At 44.3% G+C, this 23163-nt stretch overlaps 1 protein-coding gene across 8 annotated transcripts in view; it reads right to left on the minus strand.

Moving 5' to 3' along the window:
* Positions 1–23163, minus strand: part of TACC1 (transforming acidic coiled-coil containing protein 1) — a 96732-nt gene that overhangs the window by 22747 nt on the left and 50822 nt on the right. For 3 of the 8 annotated variants that reach the window (XM_037166912.2, XM_037166915.2, XM_037166913.2), the window contains 3 exons: positions 5229–6324; positions 1662–1722; positions 299–506 (listed from right to left, as the gene is read on the minus strand). In XM_037166912.2, the coding sequence (XP_037022807.2) occupies positions 299–506; positions 1662–1722; positions 5229–6324 (1365 nt within the window). The remainder of the gene's footprint in view (positions 1–298; positions 507–1661; positions 1723–5228; positions 6325–23163) is intronic. The other 5 variants (XM_037166911.2, XM_037166914.2, XM_037166917.2 and 2 more) reach the window with 3 other exon arrangements.

Below are 23163 nucleotides of genomic sequence, written 5' to 3' on the forward strand. Positions count from 1 at the left end.
TTACAGGCCACTACACATTGAGATGTGGCTGCACTAAAATAAACAGTAAAAAATGTCAAGTAGTCCCACACATTAGTGTCTCCTGTACATCCTCCACACTTATCCTCACGTCCCTGGTGTTTCATAAGATACCCCTCTGCATCTCTTTTCTAGATAAAGAAGCAAAGTATAGATCAGCATCCTAAATCCATCCCGCCGGTGATCCAGTTCTCTAATCTCTCTAAGGTGTCTCCACCTGTAGGCTTTCAGGCATTTCTACGCTTACGTACATTAGAAAGATGAAGATAGGCTTCCGTACCTGCTTCTGAGGATGAAAACGCATGATTTATGGTAGACACAGGAACATTGGAACATTCAAAGTACTCCAGGTCTTCCTCTGGCTCACCTTTCACCTCGGCCCCAGCTGCCTTCTGACCGGAGGAAGTAGATGCCAGTTTCTCCTCATCGGTAGCATGGCCATCCCTACTAGAAATGTCTGAAATCTGGGAGATCACTGCCCCTTCATCCTGGGAAACAGAACAGAGAAGAGGCCACCATTTAGGGGGACAAAGCAGGGGCAAGGGGGCAGACACCTCGGAGCAGACACTATTCTATATACACGCTTGATAAGAATTAACCACAGATGTGAGTACAAATCAAGGAAGCAGCTGGAGTTTCTCGATCTCAAAATGTTGTATTTTCTAGAATCTAGTTGAATATGTGATTCAAATCTGAAGCTTGACAAATTACTTCTTCTGGTCTAAATTTATAAGTAAGAAGTTTAAGTGGTCCGAGGCAGTGCTTTTCCAAATATACCTCCTAATTTAAAAGAACATCTACTTACCACATTGTATTTTCAGGTGACATCCAAAAAACTTTTTAGCATAAGTTTAAATAACTGCAAAGGATGTAATATCTGGTATCGCTGACCTTGCTTAATTCAACGTAGTTATTCTAATGATTTGATATCCTACAATATATTTAAACTCGGACATGAACAAGCTCTTTAACAGTCAGAAATTCATCCCTTTTCCTCTCTGGGTTGGTATTGCCAGTCTACTTCCATCAACTCAGGCGCTCCTATCTCGTTGAAAGTGATGAGTGAAAAACTATCTGACTTTACAAAAAACATTATCCAGTCACTGGAGCCAAACGTCTCCTTAAAACCTACATCAATATTTCAAATCTCTCCCTGGTTTGGTGGCCCAGAGATTTCACATCCAATGGTAATGCACCTTAAAACGATTTAGAATAGGTGAGAGGGAACTTTGAAAAGAAAAGGGGGGGGTGGAGAATGGTTATGGTGAAAAGGTTCCTTTGTCCTGAGGGGCCTTTTCAGATCAGTTTAGGAAGTTGGCTTTCTTTTCTTTAAGATCTTATTTATTTATTTTTAGAGAGGAGAAGGGAGAAGGACAGAGAACAAAACATGGATCAGCTGCTTCTCTCAGGCCCCCAACTGGGGACCTGGCCAAGAATCGAACTAATGACCTTTCACTTGGCAGGCCGGTGCTCAAAATCCACTGAGCCACACCAGCCAGGGCAGAAACTGGTTTTCTTAAAGCTGAGTACTCCAATATCTAGAGGGAAGTCTTCACTAACCACCGCCCCTCCTGGGCTGGGAATGCAATTGCCAGTTTGGAGACCACTGGTTTAAGAGGCGTTCTGGTCATTGACAGACTTACCTGAGAACATCCATCCAAATCAAGAGACTGTGTTTCGTATTTCTTCACCTTACAGCCACTCCTGGAAGGAAAACAAAACCAAGGCTGGTTTGGAATCTCACTGACCACTTCCACGCTATGAGATGGAGCAGAGATAGCAGTGTGAGCAGCTGGAAGCCAAGGCATAGAGCGCCACACAAGTCAAACATCTACACGTCAGAGATAAGGGCGCCTTTTATATCTCTGCATCTTCTCTCAAGAGACAGGACAAGCAAAGAACTAGAGTTCATTTTCTGAAAATACTTCCCCATGAGCATCTGTAGGACGTTAAACACCAGTTCTATGACCACCAGTTTTCAGCTGCACACCATCAGAAGCCGTTCAGGGAGCAGCCTCGGCCCCTGGAGACACTCAGTTCCCTAGATCCTCACCCGCTCGGGCTTGGACGTTCGTTAGAAAAATGACCACGCTCGACCAGATTCCGTAAAAATTCTTTATTGCCCTAAAAGCCATAAAAGTCGGATAAGACAGCTCCAGACCTGTGTGCTAACAGAGTTGAACTGTGGTCAATGGAAAGTATAAAAAGAAAAATATCTGTGTAAACTGTCACCATTCCTACCAGGTAGTAAGATAGAAAGGAATGTCATGGCCGGAACTAGAGAAAACTCAAACCACATGTTATTTTTAAACTAGCACATAACTTGTGATCCAAAGCCTAGTTCAAATTTTGTTTGAATGAACTTAGAATTTTCAGTAATGTTACTCTGACAAAATAATAATAATAATAGTAATAATAATAATTTGCAATTTTTTATTCTTGTGTGGGGCAAAAAAGGCAAGCATATATGCTACCAAAATGTGCGCAATCACTATCTGTTTCATGATTTTTCTTTCCTAAAGCTGAGTGCCATCCCACAACCAAACTCAAGTCAGTCCATAAAGACCCCAATCATAGTATGATGTCTCCCTTTTCCCCCCACTCCAACCCAGCAGCCTTCTCCTATCAAAAAAGCCAGTTATTCCCAGCATGAAATAGCAGAAGAGCAGTCCCTGAAACCACTGCTGGAAGGGAGCCAAGCCAGCACCGGGCATCAGAGCGCCACGCCAGGCGTGCCAAGGCAGGGAGCACAAGCTCTCGCACCCGAGGTGGGAAGGCCCACCTCCACTCCTTCAGGTACAGACAATTGCAAGGCTAAGCTGACTCATGAAGTGGCAAATGAAATGCAAAAAATAACCCGAAGGTCCAACTCAGAAACGGAAGCCAACATGCTATGCAGGGATGGGCTGGGGAGAGTGGGGGCAGAACTGTAAGGGTCCCAGGGACAAACAAACAGCAGGAGTACTTACAACAGAAAACAGAGAAATTTCACTTGTTCAGTAGTCCTGATGCACCAACAAAATCAGAGACAGGGAAGAGACAGACAGATGGAGAAAAAAATCATGTAAAGCCTGGAATATTTATCTCTAGTCTGGTAGATGTAAAGGCTGAGAAGTTCTTTCTATGAGGTGAGATACAATCAAAAATTTCATAATCATGAATGTATCACTGGTGAGTGAATGATTCGCAGGAACCTCAACTCTAACAGTAAGGGCAATAGAAACATTCAGAAATGCCATATATTCACCCCTGTAGATGAAAAAGTAAATGACTTCACTACTGAACACATTTACTCTGAAACATTTATAGTGGTCCAGACTATGGCGATGCATAAATAAAAATGTAGTTGGAAATGTCTGCTTATATTGACTGTGGGTATGTGTCACTAAAATACCTAAAATGATTTCACATAATTTATCTTATCTGGCCCACAAAAACCCCAATTATAGTATGATGTCTCCATTTGACAAAAGAAGAATCTGACACACCAGTTGCAAGTCTTTTAAAAAGTCACACAAGTGGCTGGTTAACAGACCTTCTAACTCCCCATGAGAGTCTACCATCATACTTACATTTTTAGTCTTACGTACCAATGAAGCTAAACAAAATCTGAGTTACACAGAGGTCAATCTCCCTTCTCAGAGACAAGAGTTCTGACTGCACTGAGTCTTAAAAGAATCTGTATGGATCAAGAAGTCCATTCACCAAAAACAGAACAGGAGAAACATGCTACCAGGTGAGGGTGGTAGGACTCAAGATAGGGTGCGCTTCTTGCTACTGAAATAAGACGTGGGATACATTCCCCACACTTCAGCCCAGATTTAATCTTATCTAACATGAATGCACTGGCTACTGGCCTTCAACATGTAACAGAGGAGGGCTCCCAAGTGACTGATCAACCTTGCTGGGCAGAAGTGCCCTGTGCGTAGGCCACTCCATAGCAGGAAGCACCAAGCAATGCCCTGGACAACACACTGTCTCAGACAACAGTAACGCCTTCACCACCAAAGAGCACTTTGAAGACACCTGATCGATCATATTTTTCAGCAACCATTTAACTGCCTACACATAGTCAAGGAACAGATCAACAACTGCCAATGCCATCTTACTCCCCTAGACATTGTGAAGTTGCCGCAGGACTGATGCCTACATTGCTCAAGCATCTTGGTCCTGATCGGTACTCTCTATTCTTCATACCCTTCCCTTTGGTGTAACTCACCACGCCACCCAGAATTTTTCTTGAAGTCACAGTAATGCTAAAAATTATTTCCATACTGATCTACGGTGACAACTACAACTGTGATACTTCTTTTCATCCCTCTTTTCATATTTCACCCTCTATGCCACCGTTCTTTATATCTTAGCAAAATGTCACAGGGTCACAAAGGGGTATATTGCCATCACTCAAGTGTTGGGATAAGGTAATCCTGCATAAATTTAAGCTGAAACTTCACGGGGACTATGGCCTGATGTCATCACTCTGAGAACTCCAAGAACCTTGTAAGAGCAGCTCCAGCCAGGGGTCAGGTGCACAGAGATGTCACAACATGCAACCAAGGACTAATTGAGTCAGATTTTTGTCATCGTTTAAAATATTCTTGATCCTCATTGGAAATTCACCTCCTTGCTGATGGAACCAAAAACTAAAGCATAAAGACATAAGAATTCTCACCAACTTTCAGCAGTCTTCTGTTTTAAGTGAAAAACTTCTATGAGTCCCTTTGGACCATTTTCTACAAGCCCTTGCTACGAGGCAGGAAATCTGTAAGCTTGGAATTTTTGTTTTGTCCATAGAGAATATGAAGGTGGTGGCTAACATGACATGTGAATTCTACATAAAGCGATTCCTGACAGCCCAAACAGGGTTTCTGAAAACCATCAAATCTCTACCTGCCTATCTTGTGCCATTTTTTAAAAAACAGGAAAAAAGTACCCAAGGTAGATGGTGAGGGGGCGTGGGGTGGGGAAAGAGCTTGGCTGAATAGGCTGAGGATTCAGAAACCAGGCAGACATGTAAAAAGGAAACCTCTGGGATTCCTGATTTCACGCAAGTTGGCTTCAAAACGGGAGACTGCAATATACGGTTGTAAACTTTGTGTCTGCCCAGCTGCACCTCAAAGATAACTTCAATTCACCAAAACCCAAAGCGGCGGGCTGCTAAACGCTCAGTGCGTACACAGAACACAACACCCACACCCGTCGTCACTCACGTTATTAAACGCGACTTTGCCTTCTTGGGTGATTCTAAGATTTCATTAACATGATTACCAGCAGGAGAACAAAAGTCACTGTTTGTTAACGCTGTAGTTGGTTTAAAGGGATCCATGCATTCCTCAAAATGGTAGGAGCCCTTAGAGGAGAGGGGAGGGCAGCTCTGCAGTGTGGACTGGCCCCCAAAGGGACTGGCGCTGGGGCGATCACACTGACTGGGGTCAAGCTTGGAAGATGCTTGGGAGAGAGGAGCATCGTCCGCAGGTGGCTCCGGAGGCGGTTCTGCACTTCTGGGGCCCGCTGGCTTACTGACGCCTTCTTTCTGTACCTTGGGAGTCAGTTTGTTACTCAGTTTCCTGCCAACTTTTCGTGGAAGACCTTTCCTGGACTCCACATTTTCCACATCTTCTGTGAAATCAAACTCGAGCTTCAGAGGGGAGCTCCTTGGCTCCTCCAGCAGCTCAACCCCGGAGTCATTGGTGTCACTACTGGGAGTGCTGCTAGATGTCTCCTGGACATCGGGGGCAGGGTTAGGGATCCTGACGTCCCCTAGCAAAGGATTTGTGTTCCCGTCCATTTCGTCAGTGTCAGACACTGGGGGGAGAGGCATGCCCTGCACAGAAGTTTCTGTTTCTGAAGACTCTCCAGCTGCTTTCCTCCTCAGAGAGACGGGCTTGGGCTTTCTTAGCTTGCTTCTGCTGCGCACTGGCTCCAGACAGGCATTCACACTCTGGGGGTCAGCTTCTGTGGGAGCCTCCAGCATGACCCCCATGGTGTTTTCCGTCATCGCCTCCTCCTGGATGGCTTCTGGCGGGCTGGAGGGCAGAGCCTGGCCTGAGACAGCAGTCATACGGCCATAGGCCGCTTCTGTTCCTAGAGCCACCGAGATGTCCGTGGAATTCTTGATTTCTACGGAAAAGGGCCTCACTACTGAAACTTTGCTACTATCATGTTCAGGTTCTTCTCTGAAAGCCTTGACTGAGTAAGAATCAATAGCTTGCGGTGACACCTCATTTTCTGAGCATCTAGAACAAGTCTCAGATGAACGGTTTTCAACCACTTCTGCTATCAGCTGTTCATCAACTTCTTGTGAGTCTAAAAGAAAACACAAAAGCCACCTATTAAAGAATTATCTTTTTGGCATTGGTAAATATGCTCCACTTGCTAACCCCACACAGACAAACAGTAGGCTATTCCCTCTTCGCTTTTCTTAAGCATCTTTAAGGGCAGGCAAGTATGGCAGTGCAGCCTCGAAAGGAAGAGCTGATGCTACAGCCGAAAATGAACTTCCCCATTCCCCACAGCATATGTGTATTATCCAAGTTATACAAATAATAATTATACCAAACAGAGCTACTTAGGAAGAGGCTAAGTAGATCATGGCTGTACTGCAAAGCATAGTGATATGACATGAAACTTCTGTAAGTTGAAATGACCAGTTAGAAGAAGTTTAGACACTGACCGCCCAGGTGCAGGGATCTGCCCTGGCCCTGGCACAGCTCCCATGCACTGCCTGGCAGTTTCAGGGTCCGAATTTCACACAGCAAGCAGATTTTAATTTTTGGATGTTAAAAGCAAGTACTCCCTCTTTCCCAGAACTGAATTTTAATAATCAATCTGTTTCAAAAGCAGATAGAAAACCCACCATGGGCAGCTCAGAATAAGTTCTCTATAGACTTAAAAACTAAAAGAACCAAATTAAAGAAAAATAATTTGAAAAAGCAGATACAGAAATGGCTTTAAAAACAAATAGCCCTTATTTTACTATGGCAGAAATCATAAAACAATACAGTTATTTTTTTCTTTAGAAGCTTCTCTAAGTTGGGCCAGGAATTTTCTCAAATCACTTGTAAAAAAATGAAGATCCTTTTTAATTGGGGTCTTATTAGGAAAGCTTCAATTAGGATGGCATAATGAGGGTATTTCTTTAGAGCACAAACTTCTAAGACAGTGCTTTCCTTAGATACCTGAAATAACAATAGCGTGGCAGCAAAAAAACGAACAAACTGGTTATTAACATTTTAAAAGAAATTTAGAGATGACCCTCTAACCCCATTTACTAGTCCTAATCCAGGATCAAAAACCTGAGCATCACTGGAAAAGTTTTGAAAAACCCTCACACATATTTTTGTAGGACTCCTTTATGACTGGAATCGGTCAGTGGTTTCCACCTACAGCTCTAAGGAATAAAAGGATTTTACCCACGTGTCAGAAAGCATGCCACCTACTATGGTGGCATGGGGAAGGAAAACAAACACCCCTCATCTGAATCCAGTCCCCGCCCTGAGCAGACAGTAAAGGAGCTGGAAGATGCCCAACCCAGGCATTTCCTGGCTAGCTCAGTCCGGTGCCAGGTAAGCACACTCGCCAGCCCTACACCTCATCACTGCAGACCCTATCTTGTCTGTATCTTCAGTCACCAGCAGAAGGGACTGATGGGGCGGGAGGGAGTGGTGGGAGAGGACTGCTCATTGACTTAAACCTGTTTTGGGAGTTGTGAGAACATAGAGCAAGAAAAGGAATTAATCACACCACTCAATAAAGTATGTTTGAGTCCGATTTTTTTTTCATTTACACTCTAAATCGGCAAGTGTCCTAGTCCCAACTAGGGGACTGGGCCCCTGGACCCCGCACGGCTACCTACTGCCCTGAAGCAGAACCTGAACTTCAAGTACCACAGCACAGGTAACTTTCAGTAAGAAGCACAACTCCCATTCTCAGTAGGCTCCAGTTCCCAAGCCTCCATCAGAGTTCTAGCCACAGCTGTCAGTCCCTGTTTTCAATCTGAAAACCCTGTTGTGTAACTAACCTACTTCCATTCATCCTTCCATTTTTACAAAAATCCTGTATTCCTTCAAAACCTTTCTCCAGGGCACTGACGGACTCGCTCCCTGGAACGAGGCTGAGGAGTCTGACAAGCACAGCAGTGCCTGGTAGCTGGGTGAACATGGACATTAGATCCGTGGCTGAATTCAAAGCCAACACAGAGGAAATCTAAAAACAGAGCAACATTTCCACTCCTCACACTTGCTGCTGTGAACGAAACCCTTCCTTTCCACTGTCAGCCTCCCACAAGCCTAAAAGGTTGCGTGACTCGCCCAAGGATGCGCTAAGACAACAGATGTCTTTTATGCTTGTTCTGGATACGGTCTCCTCCTGCAAAAAGAAAAGTTCCCCTCCTCCTCTGTAAGAAAAGGCATGAAATGCCCAAAATTTAAAGACCGAGATAACAACTTAACATTGCAGTTTGTACTCCAGTATAGAGAAAATATACTGGGTTAAAATGCAAGTTTTCAAAAAAAAAAACAAAAAAAACCCTGGAAAGCCTTAGAAGAGGGGAAATGTGTTCAACTAACATCTGCTAGGACCCACTGACCAGCTGCTTTCGGAAGAGAGAAACCGGCAGCCACTTGGAAAACAATGTCTATGGCTTCAGATCTGGCATTACTCTCAAGTATGCTTGACTTTTTCCCCTCAGATTTTAACTTTTTGGTGAAATACAGTCTGTGAGCTCCTTTAAGATCTATCTTTTCTGTCCTTTAGCTACAGATGATCCCTTTTAGGGGGTTCTAAATACCCTGGGGGTAAAGTGAGAAAGTTGCCAAAATTTTAACAGGCTTCCTGTCTGGCACAGACGTACGTACGGACTTTTGTTCTAACCTGGAGATCCACAAATAGTACCTGGTATCCAAGTCTAAGACACAAGGTCTGACTCCAAGGCAGAATCCTTGAAATGAAATCTCAGAACCAACCTGAACCTGAATGTCTTTTAGAGTAATTCAGGAAGGGTGCACAGATAGATTTTCAGAGGGTCCACGCAACGGACCTGAAACGCAATGAAGAACCGCGCGAGAGCATCCCTGGAGCAGCAAATCCGCAGCCGCCCGGCCCGGAGCCGCTGCTGCAGGAAGACTGGCTGTAGTTGGGGTCCTCGAAGGGGCTTCCCTCATCACTTCATAAAGTCAATACCCACACCCCAATCACTACACTGGGGTTTAAAAACCCTTAAGCTACTGGGAAAAAAAAAAACCCTCAACATCATAGAATGTAAGTTGTCACCTCTAAGAACATTCTAAAGAAATGTGTTGCAAGGGCCGTTTTAGGCAATTTTAAGTGGGGACTAAATCCTTGAGAGGGAACACTCACTAAAACACAAATTCAAACAAGTGTGTTTAACAAAGTTCGGTCACCTTACTTCATGCATGTCGACACCGAGACTGGACTGAGGGTGAACTAAAAGGACACTTAATATCAAGTGGAAGCTGGATGGGGATATGGTCGCACCAGTTCACTGGGTGTGAGAGGAAGGGCCTGGGGCAGACTACCTGGGCAGAGAATCAAACTCCTAGGGACAAACTTTAGAAAATACGGTAACTTCCTTCTATGGGGGGTGGTTCAGGTTTGTGATGAAGTCATAAGGTCAGGAGACAGCCAAAATTTGGCCTGTCTGCAGACCATTTCCCACTTTTTTACTATATGAAGCTCTTCTATGAAGCTCTAGTAAAACTACTGGACATTTAAAATACATTGATTTGAAGGGGGAACCAAATTGCTAGCCTTCCCAGTGACCGTGGCCTTGGGCGGGCCCCCATCCAGAGAGCTCAGGCAGCGTGCGGCCCCACCTGGTAGGCAGGCTCCTATACCAGATGTGCAGGAAACGCCAGAGTCACCATCACTAGACACCAGACGAGCCGCCTCCCACAAAATCTGGTGTGAGGTGAAAAAAACAACGCGGAGGAAGGAAAGGGAGGAAGTCGAGTACTGACTACTGGTGTCAGGCACGATGACTGGGCACTTCGCAAAGAAAACCGTGTAACATCAACAGGAGAGTTAAAGAGAATACACGGAGAGATTTTTGTGTCGTGAGGCCTTTATAAATTGGAGACAGTGAGCAAGCAGACCATGTCGCCTCCTCCCCATTTCCCATGTGAAATAATCCTGTCCCTGGTGCCTTTTGTTGAACGAGAATTAATAAATCCTGTATGATAGAGTATACCGCAAGCCATTTTTTTTAAATTACCAAAACATATTTGAAAAATATGCTCACTTTCAATTCATACACAATTAATAAACAGAATACAGTTTTTAAATCATCAGATTTGTAAAAATTAAAAGATCGATGACAGTAACAGCTGCTGGGCAAGGGGGCCAGCAGGCATGCTCACACATTCCATGGGAACGTATCATGGGAATCTTTCAGGAAGTATTTAGCAACACCTACCAAAATCTAAATGAATGGATTCTTTACTCATCAACTCCACTGCTAGGAATTTATTTTAATTATGTCAAAGAGGGCCAAACACACACATGTACAAGGATAAGGATGTTCATCCACAAGTGTAGGTTCCTACCCTTTTTGCACTATTATAAGGCATCACAGAGGACTGATGGAAAATTTAAGGTGCAACAATACACCGGAATACTCTGTGGGTGTTAACAGTGATGTAGACCTATATGAGCTAATACAGGAGGATCTCAAAGACACATTACAGGGAAAAAGCAAAGAACAGTGTGTAGGGAGTGCATCCTTATTTGATTTAAACATATAAAGATGTAAAACTATATTCAGAAGCCCAGAATCCTTCTTAGCAAAGACACAAATCTCTTCTCACTCAAAAGCTAATCCCATTCCACCCATTTCTCTTGTGTCCATTTCACCACAGGGTTTTTATTTGCACCCCAACGTGCTCTGCCTCCACTTCTCCCAAGACTGTGGGCTAGGCAGAGTCTTCTCAGATAGGACACCAATAAATAATATGACCTTTATCAAAATTAAAACATTTTTACACTTCAAATGTTACCCTAAAAACAAAAAACAAAAAACCAGCCCTGGCTGGTGTAGCTCAGTGGATTGAGCTTAGGCTGCGAACCAAAGGGTCCCTGGTTCAATTCCCAGTCAAGGCACGTACCTGAGTTGCTGCGGGCCAGGTCACCAGTAGGGGGCGCATGAGAGACAACCACCCATTGATGTTTCTCTCCCTCTCCTTCTTCCTCCCTTCCCCTCTCTCTAAAAATTAGTAAGTAAAATAAATAAAATAAATAAAAACAAGCCACAGAATAGAAACCCTTAGCAATCATATCTAATAAAGGACTTGTATTTAGAATGCACAAAGTACTCTTACAACTCAACACAAAAAGATAAATAACCCAATTAAAAAGTAAGCAAAGAATCTGAATAAACATTTTGCTTAAAAAGCTGTATGAACAGCCAGCAAGTACGTGAAGTGATGCTCAACACTGTCAGCCAGCAGAGAAATTCCAAATCAAACCCGAGTCAGATGAAAACCACGATACCACCCACGCCTACTGAGAGGGCCACAGTCGGATGGGTAACATGCACCACCAAAGACATGGAGAAACCAAAACCCTTATACGCTGCTGGTAGGGATATAAGTGGTGAATAACTGTAAAAGTTGATAACTCCTTAAAATGTTAGAAATAGGTACCCTACAACCTGCAATTCCACTACCACATATATACCCAAGAGAAATAAAAACATACATCTATACAAAAACTCAAACACAAACATTCACAGCAGTATTACTCATAATAGCCCAAAAGTGGAAATAGCCCAAATGCTCATAAACTGATGAATGGGTAAACAAAATGTGGTATATCCATATAGTGGAGTATTAATTAATAACAAAAAGGAATGAATAATACATACTACAACAAAATTAGCATTGAAAATACTCTGGTAAGTGAACAAAGCCAGTCAGAAAAGACTGCATGTTTATAAGAAATGTCCAGAACAAGCAAATCTGTTGAGACACAAAGTTAGATTATCAGTAGCTTAGTACTGGAGGGTAGGATGGGGTGGAGGGAGGTGACTGATAATGGGTGAGAGTTTCTTTGAGGAGTGATAAAATTATATAAAAATTAGATTCTAAACATTAGATTGAAGCAAGAGTTGCACAGTTTTGTTCATATACTAAAAACCATTGAGCCCTGGGGGTGTGGCTCAGTGGTTGAGCACCGGCCTGTGAACCAAAGGGTCATGGGTTCGATTCCCAGTCAGGGCACATGCCCAGGTTGTGGGACAGGTCCCCAGTGTGTAACACATGAGAAGCAGCCACACATTGATGCTTCTTTCCTCTCCCTGCCTAAAAATAGGTAAGTAAATACATAAAATCTTTTTTAAAAAAAGGAATCAAGGCAATGGAAATAAAGTAACTTTTAAAAAACAAATAAATAAAAACCATTCAACTGTACTTCCTTTACATGAGTGAATTGTATAGCATGTGAATTATATCTCAGTGAAACTGTTTAAAAAACAAAACAAAACATGGAAGCTCAGAGGGTAACAAAACAGGAGCACTGCCCTGAAATACCTAATAAAATGTTCCACCACACCACAGACTTACACTTCAGAAAATGATTTAAATAGTCTCTCTGTGTGTCACTTGTAGGGACCCGTCCCTGAGAGAGGTGGCAGGTCTCACCATCACATCAGTTCGGGATTTTAAATTTCTCATAAGGAAGCCTACAATGTGCTAGGTAAATTCTATTTACAAAAAGGACATGAAAAAAATGGCACCACTCCCCTCTCCTATAACAGATACAGCCAAGTATACAAATCATCTTGGAAACACGACCACTGTCAAGCTCAAAGGGCTTTCATGTTTTTTCATATTTTATTGATCATGCTGTTATAGTTGTCCCAATTTTCCCCCTTTGCTAGCTTCTGCCCATACCCCTATTCCCTCCAGCAGTCCCCTACCTTAGTTCATGTTCATGGGTCGTGCCTATAAGTTCTTTGGCTTCTCCAGTTCCTATACTTTTCTTAACATCCCATTGTCTATTTTGTACCTACCATTTATGCTTCTTAATCCCTACATCTTTTTCTCCATTCTACTTACTTCCCTTCCCCACTGTTAAGACCTAAATTATCCCCTTACCTATGATTTTATTCCTGTTCTAGCTGTCTGCTTAGTTTGTTTTTGATTTTGTATCTCTAGGTTCAGTTGTTGATAGTTGTGAATTTGTTGCCATTTTAATGTTCATACTTTTGATCTTTTTCTTCCTTATGTTCCAAATTGTTGATTTGATTCTCAGCTTCATCACTGATGGTTCCCTGTAGATTTCTATTTCACTTAGCATAACGTTCATTTCTTCCTGGTTCTTTTTTACTTTGTTCTTGTATTCAATGAGTTCTTTGAGCATCCTGACCACAGTGTTTTAAACTCTGCATCTGATAGGCTGATTATCTCCACTTCGTTTAGTTCTTTTTCTGGGGTTCTGTCCTGTTCTTTCATTTGGGCCATATTTCTTGGTCTCTTTAATTAGGCAGCCTCCCTGTGTTTGCTTCTGTGTATTTGGTAGAGCTGCTCTGACTCCCTGTCTTAGCAGCGTGGCTTATTGTAGAAAAGGCACCTGTACAACGTGTGGGGCAGAGCCTCAGGTAATCACCAGGGCAGGGCAACCTGCTTCACTGCTCTGTGGCTCTGCATGTGGGGTGGCTCAGAGCGGGGACACTGCCACTGACTGGCTTCTGTAGGTTTGCCCAGCACTCACCCTGTGTGACTGGCACCCTTCCAGTTGTTGCCCTGATGCTGAATCCCAGAGGGATGTGCGTATGTTTCAAGACCCACAGGCCCTTTAAGCATAGTCTCCCGAAAATCTGGCAGTTTCTTCTGACGCCCCGACCCCTACTGGTTTTTACAGCCAGAAGTTATGGGAATTTATCTTCTGGGCACTGCAGCCCTGGGCTCTGTGGTCTGGCCTGGGGCTGGGATCGCTCCCTCCCAAGGTACCGCTCCCCATTTTTATCAATCGCCTGTGAATATAGGACTGCCCATTCGGCAGCCATCACGTCTCCACACCCCTCAGCCCGTCCCCACATCCCCCTCCCTCCTACACCCGTCTGGATACATGAGGTTTCTTTAAATCCTTGTTTGTCAGACTTCCATACAATTTTCTGACGGTTCTAGGAGTCATTTGTTGCGAGCTCTAATTGTAATTCTTTCTGTGATTGCACAAGGAGGCAAAGCGTGTTATCTACACCTCCATCTTGTCCAGAGCCAGGCTTTTGTGTTTTTGTTGTTGTTTGGGGAGGCAGGGTTTTTTTAATTCTAATTTTTAACATCTTTCCTTTTCCAAGAACTCTCTCACACATTCCCTTGCTAAACTGCTGTGAAAATTAGCTACCTGCTGCTAACGCATCTGGGGCAACCGGGAAGTCTGGGAAATAGAAGGCGCCAGCTCCCTCCAGACTCTGAGCTCCGCAGGGGCCTCATGCTCTGCCTCCTTCTGGCCCCAGAGCAAAAACCAAGCACTCAAAATAGTGTTGACGTTCAGTCAGTGCCCACTGCCCAGGGAATGCCTGATACGTAAATGATGCCCTTCTCACATGATTACCTTTTTTATATAGAAAATAACTATGTGTAAGTTATGATAAAGCCATTCAGCTCTACACAACAAGTGTCAAGGACCAACTTTTGTCTTCCTCTGACCCCTTCCCTCTGATCCCTTCTTCTTTAAACAGATGCTTGGTCTTGCCCTCCCGCTCGGATCGGGAGGGAAACAACAGTGCTTCTGACACGGTGTCATCCTTTCTGCCATGGTCTGCCCAGAGGAGACTGTTAACAGGGTACACATTAGCACGTGGGCAGGTTTGAGGGTTTTTTCCGTTTTGTGCCTCAGAGTTCCCAGTCCCACTGATTCCCCCAAAGCTGAAATATATTGTATATACGTATGTTCTCAGACACTTAGTCAAGGGCATCAGCCCTAAAATGGAGTTGAAGTGGCCCTGGCCAGGTAGCTCAGTTGGTTAGAGCATCATCCTCATACGCTAAGGTAGCAGGCTCGTTCCCAGGTTAGAGCACATATGAGAATCAACCAGTGAATGCATAAATAGTGGAACAACAAACTGGTCTCTTTCTCTTCAAAATCAATCAATTTAATAATGGAGTGGAAGTGAGCACTAAGTATTTATAGTCCAGTGACAGGACCACAGGACAAGAAGGCTCTTTCCAGGAAGGAGCCTAAGGGTGTGGGCTGTGGGGCTCCCGTTCACCTGACAACCACTGGGCCTCAGGTCAAGGTTCCTAGTAGGTGAGTCAAGGCAGGAAAAGGCAGAGCATCCTCTTAGGTAAGCCAGAATTTTAAGATGTTAATACTTAAAGCATAAAATCAACACCAACACACACACACACCCCTGACCCAACCCAGATAATAAAATTAACTGTCCAGCCCTGACTGGTGTGGCTGAGTGCCTTGGGCGTCCTCCCGAAAACTGAGAGATCACCAGCTCAATTCACAGTCAGGCACATGCCTGGGTTGCAGGCCAGGTCCCTGGTGTGGGACATGCAGGAGGCAACCAACTGATGTTGTTTCTCTGTCTCTTCCTCCCTCTTTTCATCTCTAAAAATAAATGAAATATTTTTTTAAATAAAATAAAATAGCTACCCAAACCTCCTCCTCCCCACCCTCTAACAAAATTAAACAAAAACGTTACCAGGAACTCAGGTTTGAAAGTAGTGGGTAGGGAGGGCGGCTGCTTTTGAGAGAGACAGCGCGCCCATGCCACGTTGTTCTCCTAAGATAAGGATAACCTTCTAACTCCGGAGAGAGGCTCACTCTAAAATATGACTCCACAGGTAAAGAATCATCTGGAAAGCCATTTGATAAACTGAAAAGGCTGGCACCAAGGATTAAGAAGTACTTCGAATTTCCAAACCAACACCATCGACTGCTCTGTTTAAAAAGAGAGCCAAAGTCTATCCTCTGAAGGACAAGGCTGTAGGAAGGTAAGAAAGCAGGGCCCGCTCTCCATGAAATATCTGTCTATCAGGAAGCCAAAGCCTTCTCCGGAGAAGGATTTGTCTGAGGTTACACTTCAAACAGAGGTGAAACCCCCACAGACAGAAATCAGAGTGCCCCCCCCCCCCCCCCCCAGGGCTTCTATGCCCCCGAGCGACTGCAGCAGGAAGAGCAAGGGGAGAAGCAGCACTGCTGCCAGACGGGACTCCGTTGCAGAGATCTGACATTGCATAACTTCACTCTGCGGCTGCCAAACAACCACCATGTGCATCCCTTCCGAAATAATTACTGGGGAATTCAAAATGCCAACCGCCTCTCTCACTAAGTAGCAACCGCCTACCGGGAAGCTGATGCAGGATAAAGAGTCAGCAAGACAGGAGCCTCCAGAAAGCAGCTGCAGCCAGTACATGGGCCACGTGAGGTACCCAGCACAAGAGGACAGGGATGCTGGCTAAAGGCTGCATCGTGTTCCTGCCTCTCCTGCTCCTGCACTCTAAGAAAAGGGGCAGCAGAAAGGAGTGGGGGAAGCAGTGGAGGGGGCCCAAAGGAAGCGAGTAATGAAGAAAACTTTGCAGTCTTTGAAATTACAACCTTTAGTATTTTTTTTAAAGTAGGAAAGGGCCTTGAGGTAGCCAGCCTCCAAGAGGTCCCCCAATTAAGTCCCGCCTCCTGGCATTCATACCCTTGGACTGACCAGGTAACCAAAATGAAATTGTGGAAATAACAGTGTGACTCCTGACACTAAGTCATAACAGACATTGCAACTTCCACCTTGCTCTCGGACTACCTACTCTGCGGGCAGTGAGCTGCTGGACTAGAAGCACACTGCAGCAATCCCCGAGGGAGAGGTGCAGCCACATGGGCAGACAGCGAGGCCTTGCAGCAACAGCCAGCCCTGGCCTGCCAGATGCAGCGAGCCACCTGGGCAGAGGATCCTCTAGCCCCAGTCAAGCCTTCAGATGACGACAGTCCCGGCCAGCATCGTGGCTGCGTTCTTACAAGTAACCGTATGCCAGGCCACCCAGCTAAGCTGCTTCTAAGTTCCAGACCTATGAAAGCTATGTGAGATAATAACTGGTTATTGTTTGAAGCTACTAATAAGTTTTGGAGTAACCTGTTACGCAGCAATAGAGAACTAATTCGGGCCTCTTAGAAATACCTCTTCCTACCCCAACACAGGCGCAGAGTCCAGAGTCCCAGGAGGAGTCTGTACACATTTTCATGCACTTGTCTCTCCTTACTCACATGTGACTCACACAGGAGGACAGGGAAGCAAAACCCAGTGTGTCCATTTCCTCTTTGTTTCTCACTGATGAGCTGAAGCTAAGCACTAAGGGGGCAAAATGTTTTCAGTCCGCAGCACTGCTTACCCGGTGATGTTTTTTTTGCTTCTGATGCTAACTAAATTGTGCTGTCCACTTCCAAAGGTCTCATGTCAAAATTCCTAAAATACATTTTATACTTCATATATTATATATACCACGTTAACACATGTGGAAGATGTATGTATCCCCTGCTGAGTTTTGTAACTATCACTTAAAAGGAAAATTAAGAGACTGCTTCCTCTCATCACACTGTCCTAGCGACACTTCAAGTATCTTGCCCTGGCTTGTGTGGCTGGCTCAGTGGATTGAGTGCTGGCCTGCAAACCAAAGGGTCACTGGTTCAATTCCCAGGTAGGGGACGTGCCTGGGTTGTGGGCCAGGTCCCAGTAGCAGATACGTGAGAGGCAATCACACATTGATGTTTCTCTCTCTCCCCCTCCCTCCCACTCTCTCTAAAAAGGAATAAATAAAACCCTTTTTATAAAAAGTATCTTTATTTCCTGTTATAAGTCTTCCCTTCAGTCAGTGAGGAGAGAGACCCACACTTCCCTGGGAGAGAAGCTGTGTAACAGGAGTGCTGGATCCGTGATCCTAGCAGCTGGGTCTAAGACCCCACTCAACTACCAGCAGTAAAGGCCTTGGCCTCCCACTACCTGTGGAATTGAAATCACATGTGTCCTGTCTTACAGCACCACTGTTACAAAAATAAAATTAGATGCTATAAAAAACCTAATTATTTCCAATACATCCAATAACTACCGCTGAAACAGAAGGTTAGTGGTCTTCTAGGCAGAAGTTCTTATAGTGGGAAAGCTGGAGATCAATAATTTGTTGTTACATCTCCAGCAATGACACAGGAAAGAGGGTACCTGGAGAGTATTTGTATCTGCCAAAGAGAACTGTCAACTTGCATTTTTTATTTGTGAATTGATTAAATACTCCATTTGGTTACTATTCCCTGGAGTTTGGCCATCATCAGACTAACCTGGAGATCTAATCATGTTGGTGTGAACTCAAAAGTAGGTTCAGGTACATGGAATCCCTTTCTAGGCTCAACTTTAACAACTACTGGACAACTCAGCAACCCTCAGTTGTCAAACCCCCACTGTTCTGGGTGGGTAAACCATGATCTTCCCATCACTAATCTAAGTACAGGAAGCTATGACAAATGATTACTCCCAGGTCTTCCTATGAACAGTATTACTGGCCACTTGGAAAAGACACTATAACTACTCTTTAATTGAAATGTTTAGATGGCTTTAGACCACGTTCCTTTTCTCTGGTACAGTATTAAACGGCACAATTTTAGAAGCGTTGGCCCTCCCCACCGCCAGACAGACACACACGGAAAATGCCTCCACCACTAGAAACTGTTAAAGTAAGCTCTATTGCTTCATTTGATCCTCATGTAAGCCCAAAACTGGGGGGTGGGAGTCTGAAATTAGTCTAATCATTGTAATAGTTTGTAAAAAGATCTTAAATTTACTATCATCTTAAAAGACAAACACTGCTTTGACAGTTGCTAAAATCTTTACTTTTGGCAGATGGACTCTGCCCTGGCCCCTGAATTTTTTTATTTCAACACTGATTCCGCCCTCTCTGAGGTCTTTGCTAAAAACACGATACTGTTTCCCCAAGACATTCTCTTTAGGTGCAGCACCGTGCAGAAGCAGAGGGGGTCCCTGCGGCCCATTTACACTGGGGTAAATACAACAGCAAAGAAACATGGCTCTGAGACCAACTGGTGGGAATCTCCAAGCTGAGAGCTAAAAATATTACATGGTGAGGAGTGAAATTCTATCATGCTGCTGGAGTTTTCAAGTCTTAAACATCTTACGATAATATCAAACAATACAAAAATTTAAGCTGTGAAAGAGTCAATCATATACAAAAATAAAAAAAAATAAAAGCGTTAGCCTGGATGCTGTAGAAGGAGCCACATGGGTTGAACTGTTTAACTAGGTGCATGTTAAAGGTCCTTCCTAGTCCTCATTTCTAGGAAATTCTAATAAAGCAATCCTCGTGGTAGGGGCGGGGGGGGGGGATGTTAAACTAAGTCCCTAGGAGAACTGCTACAACACTTCGATGTATACCTAATGAAAAATGTTTGCGTAGCATTTAATTATACATTCGACCCAAAGTGTTAGAATCGAAACTCTAAGGCTTAGATTTTAACAAGATCTTCTATGTCTTACATATGTAGCCTAAAACATTCCAATAAATATGCTATACCAACCATACAATTCCAACAATACAGCATATCAACAATATACCACATTAAACATCCAAAGTTACATTAAAAACACTTCATGGGCACAAGTTAGAAGTTTGTTTGTACTTACAGTAAATGATTCCAAAATGCTCTCCATTTTTTCCCTAGTTTCCTTTTGTGATAACTCTCAGATCTTTAGTCAACTGAGAATCAAGCACACTGACAGACCAATTCCGTAATTTCCGTCTGCAAAACCAACCAATAGCCAGCCCAGGGCAGTCTCTGTCTGAAGCCTTCCCTGACTCCCTGACTCAGGGGCCCACGTGAATGGCACCGAGTGCCCACAGTTCACTGTTAACTACTCAGGTATAGCTGTGCTGCTTCTTTGAAGTCATCATCCCAAACTACTTAAACTTTCTATTTTCGACCAAAATCGCTATAATTTGACAAACCCTCTGTTCAGCTCTTCTGGTTACTCAGTCCCAGCTCCCAGCACTTGACCTTGCCATTGCAGCGTGAGGGCAGCCACAGACAACATCCAGAGGAGCAGTCGTGGCCGGCTGCCTTCCCACAAAACTTCATTTACGAGCTCTCAGATTTGCATTTCATAATTTTCACACATCATAAAATATTTTTTAAAAATATTTCTTGCCCTGGCTGGTGTGGCTCAGTGGATTGAGCGTGGGCCTGCGAACCACACGATCAAGGTTTGATTCCCAGTCAGGGCACGTGCCTGGGTTGCAGGCCAGTTCCCAGCAGGGGACTCACGAGAGGCAACCACACATTGATGTTTCTCTCCTTCTCTCCTTCCTTTCCTCTCTAAAGATAAATAAATAAAATCTAAAAAAAAAATTTTTTTTAAATTTCTTAAATGTAAAAAACAATTCCTAGCTCTTGGGCAGAAAAATAACAGGCGAGAGCAGGTGGCAGGCCAGATTTGGTCTTGGAGCCGCAGTTTGCTGATTCTAGAGCCAGACGACCAAAACTGGGTCAGCAAGCCGCTCCGCATGCCCCCCACGGTCCCCAGGAGTGAATCACCTGTGGACTGAGCCTGTTCCTCTCTTTCCTTCTATCCTGGAAGGCTACAGCCTAGATATGTCTCTGAAATACCTAGGCACTTAATTAACATATTAAACACGGCGGGTTAGGTTTAACGAGTTGTTTCGAGGGCATCCCAGAGCATCAGTATGTATTAGGATTCTCTTTCTCAAAGAAGAGTAACACTCTAAGTAAAGGTGGATGTGTAGCAGGGATGTGTCCCAGGTAGCAGAGACAGCCAATGGAGCTTTCAGAGTCTGAAGAAACACCGGACAAAAATCAGTCCATAAGCACCACCCCTTCCCTCAAAAAGAGAGGAACATCAGACTGTACCTCTTTCAAAGGTCCTCTCCTAGGTGAGGCCTCTTCACTGATACACCACCCAGCAGGAAAAGTACTGGGACAGCAGCAGCTAAACCCCCTTTGTGGGGAATGCAGACAAACGGCAAACACAGAACTGCCAGCGCAAACATTACAACCACCACTCAGGTATTTTCAAGAAACCTCTTTGGCTATAGTTTTATTTTGCCAGTTAGTCTGAAATGGTCTTCTATTTGTGGCTAAAACAACAAAGCAGCCCAGCTGGGTAGTTAAGTCGGTTAAAGCATTGTCCCAATATGCCAAGGATGCATAAATAAGTGGAACAAAAATGGATGTTTCTCTCTCAAATAAAAAAAAAAACAAAACCTACAGCCTCATCCAATGTAAATTTCTAGAACGGCACACAACTCTGTCTTAAGAAGAGTTACTATATGCCCTGGGAGGTGTGACTCAGTGGATTGAGCTCTGGCCTGCAAACCGAAGGGCTGCCAGTTCAATTCCCATTAGGGGCACAGGCCTGGGTTGCAGGCCAGTCTCTGGGTTGGGGTGTGCAAGAGGCAGCCAGTCAATGTTTCTCTAACACATCAATATTTTCTCCCTCTCTTCTCTTCTGTAAAAAAAATAAACAAATAAAATATTTTTTGAGTATAGAGTTCAAATACTTTAAGTCCCTAAAAAACTTTCAGTAAAGAGAAAATTAACTTCAAAACTGAGGCAGACGTGTCTCTGAGTTCATGGGGTGGAGGCCATGGGTGTGGTGTATGGGTTAGAGCTCACACAGCTGAGGGCCGTTACACACCAGGAAGCCAGGATCTTTCCATGTTAGCATCGGCTCCTGACTGGCTAACTTAAAAATCATCCCTCCAAAAGATCCAGGCCTGGCGTCCTACCATGTGCTAGAACCACAGAAATATGAAAGACTAACTTGGTCAGGAGGTGAAAACAATTTGGGAAGAAAGAGAACCATTCAGGTCCAAAAATTAGACTTCCACTAGAAATGACTCTCTGGGAAATTTTGTCCACTCACACCGTCCCTGGTCAGACCTGTGCTTCGGCTGTACTCTACATTTACTGGGTACAGGTGACAAAGCTGTCAACGGGACTCTGGCCCAGCTTTACGTGTTGGGCAGAAGGAGCCCTAGAAGGCAAGCAGGCTGTTACCAGGCCGAAGAGCAATCATCCTCTACAAAGACCCTAAAGTGACGGATCTCATAGTATGTAGTGGTTGTTTCTCAGACCCTAAAACCCACCTGGCCCGCACCATACACACGGTCTGCAATCACGAACTACTACATCGCGGGGTTTTCCTGGTCCATGAAGGAAAACTTGTAGAGAGTTTAAAAGAGAATGTAAGTTACCAAAACTTATAATAATGAGTCAGCAGCACAGGAAAGACCAAACAATTGGGTCTCTATGGCTCTGGGGGCCAGGCTTGGGCCATTCAAGCCACTGTTCAATTAGCAAAGAATGTGTCAGGATGAATCAGACTGCCAGCCGATAGAATGGTGGGGAAGGGGCTGCCCAAGCTGAGCGCAAGTCAAAGAGGCTTCCAAATACCAATTTAACAAGTCTTGTGAGCTTCATTTAAATTCGATGGGAAGGCGACAAAATAGATCTTTCAAGCTTTTAAATCTCCCTTCTGACCTGCCAATCTTGAGGGAAGAAAAGGGAACTATGAAGAACAGGTGGCTCTCCAGGCACTGAGAGCACTGTGAATGAAAAGCAAAGAGCACACGAAGTTCTGCAACACGCAAACTTGCTGTTCCCAGGCGGTCTCTGCCTAACACAAGGGTGAAAGCAGCTGGGACTGGTAGAGGGCACTCAGTTCTCAGCAGGGGAGGCACAGCATGGAGCTCGCCATTTAAAGCAAAACCAAATCGCAAAAAGCTGGTATTTCACTGATAATCCAGCTCCACCCCCCTGTGATGTCTACCACAGGGAACCTGACTTCCCTAGGCAACCTGTGAGGAAGTTAACTACGCAATAAAATAAAATAACCATTGAGAGACAAAAAAAAAAAATTAGAAATTAGGGAACTGGCTAACTGAAGGCTGGCTCTGTCCGCCTCTACAGGGTGACAGTGGCAAACAATGGGACAAAGATGGCAGAAAGGACATCCATCCTAGAGTCCCTTCTTCAGACAGAAGCCAGCAAACCTTTTCAAAAGGAAGTCAAAGCACAATCCCTCTGTGTTCAAGCCCAAGGTTGTGAGTTGAACTGGGTTCCCTCAAAAACCTATGCTGAAGCCCTAACCCCCAGTATTTGCTAATCACAGAT

Source organism: Artibeus jamaicensis, unplaced genomic scaffold, assembly GCF_021234435.1.
Source record: "Artibeus jamaicensis isolate MK-2021 breed Jamaican fruit bat unplaced genomic scaffold, CSHL_Jam_final scaffold_833, whole genome shotgun sequence".
In the NCBI taxonomy this organism is placed as follows: Eukaryota; Metazoa; Chordata; class Mammalia; order Chiroptera; family Phyllostomidae; genus Artibeus; species Artibeus jamaicensis.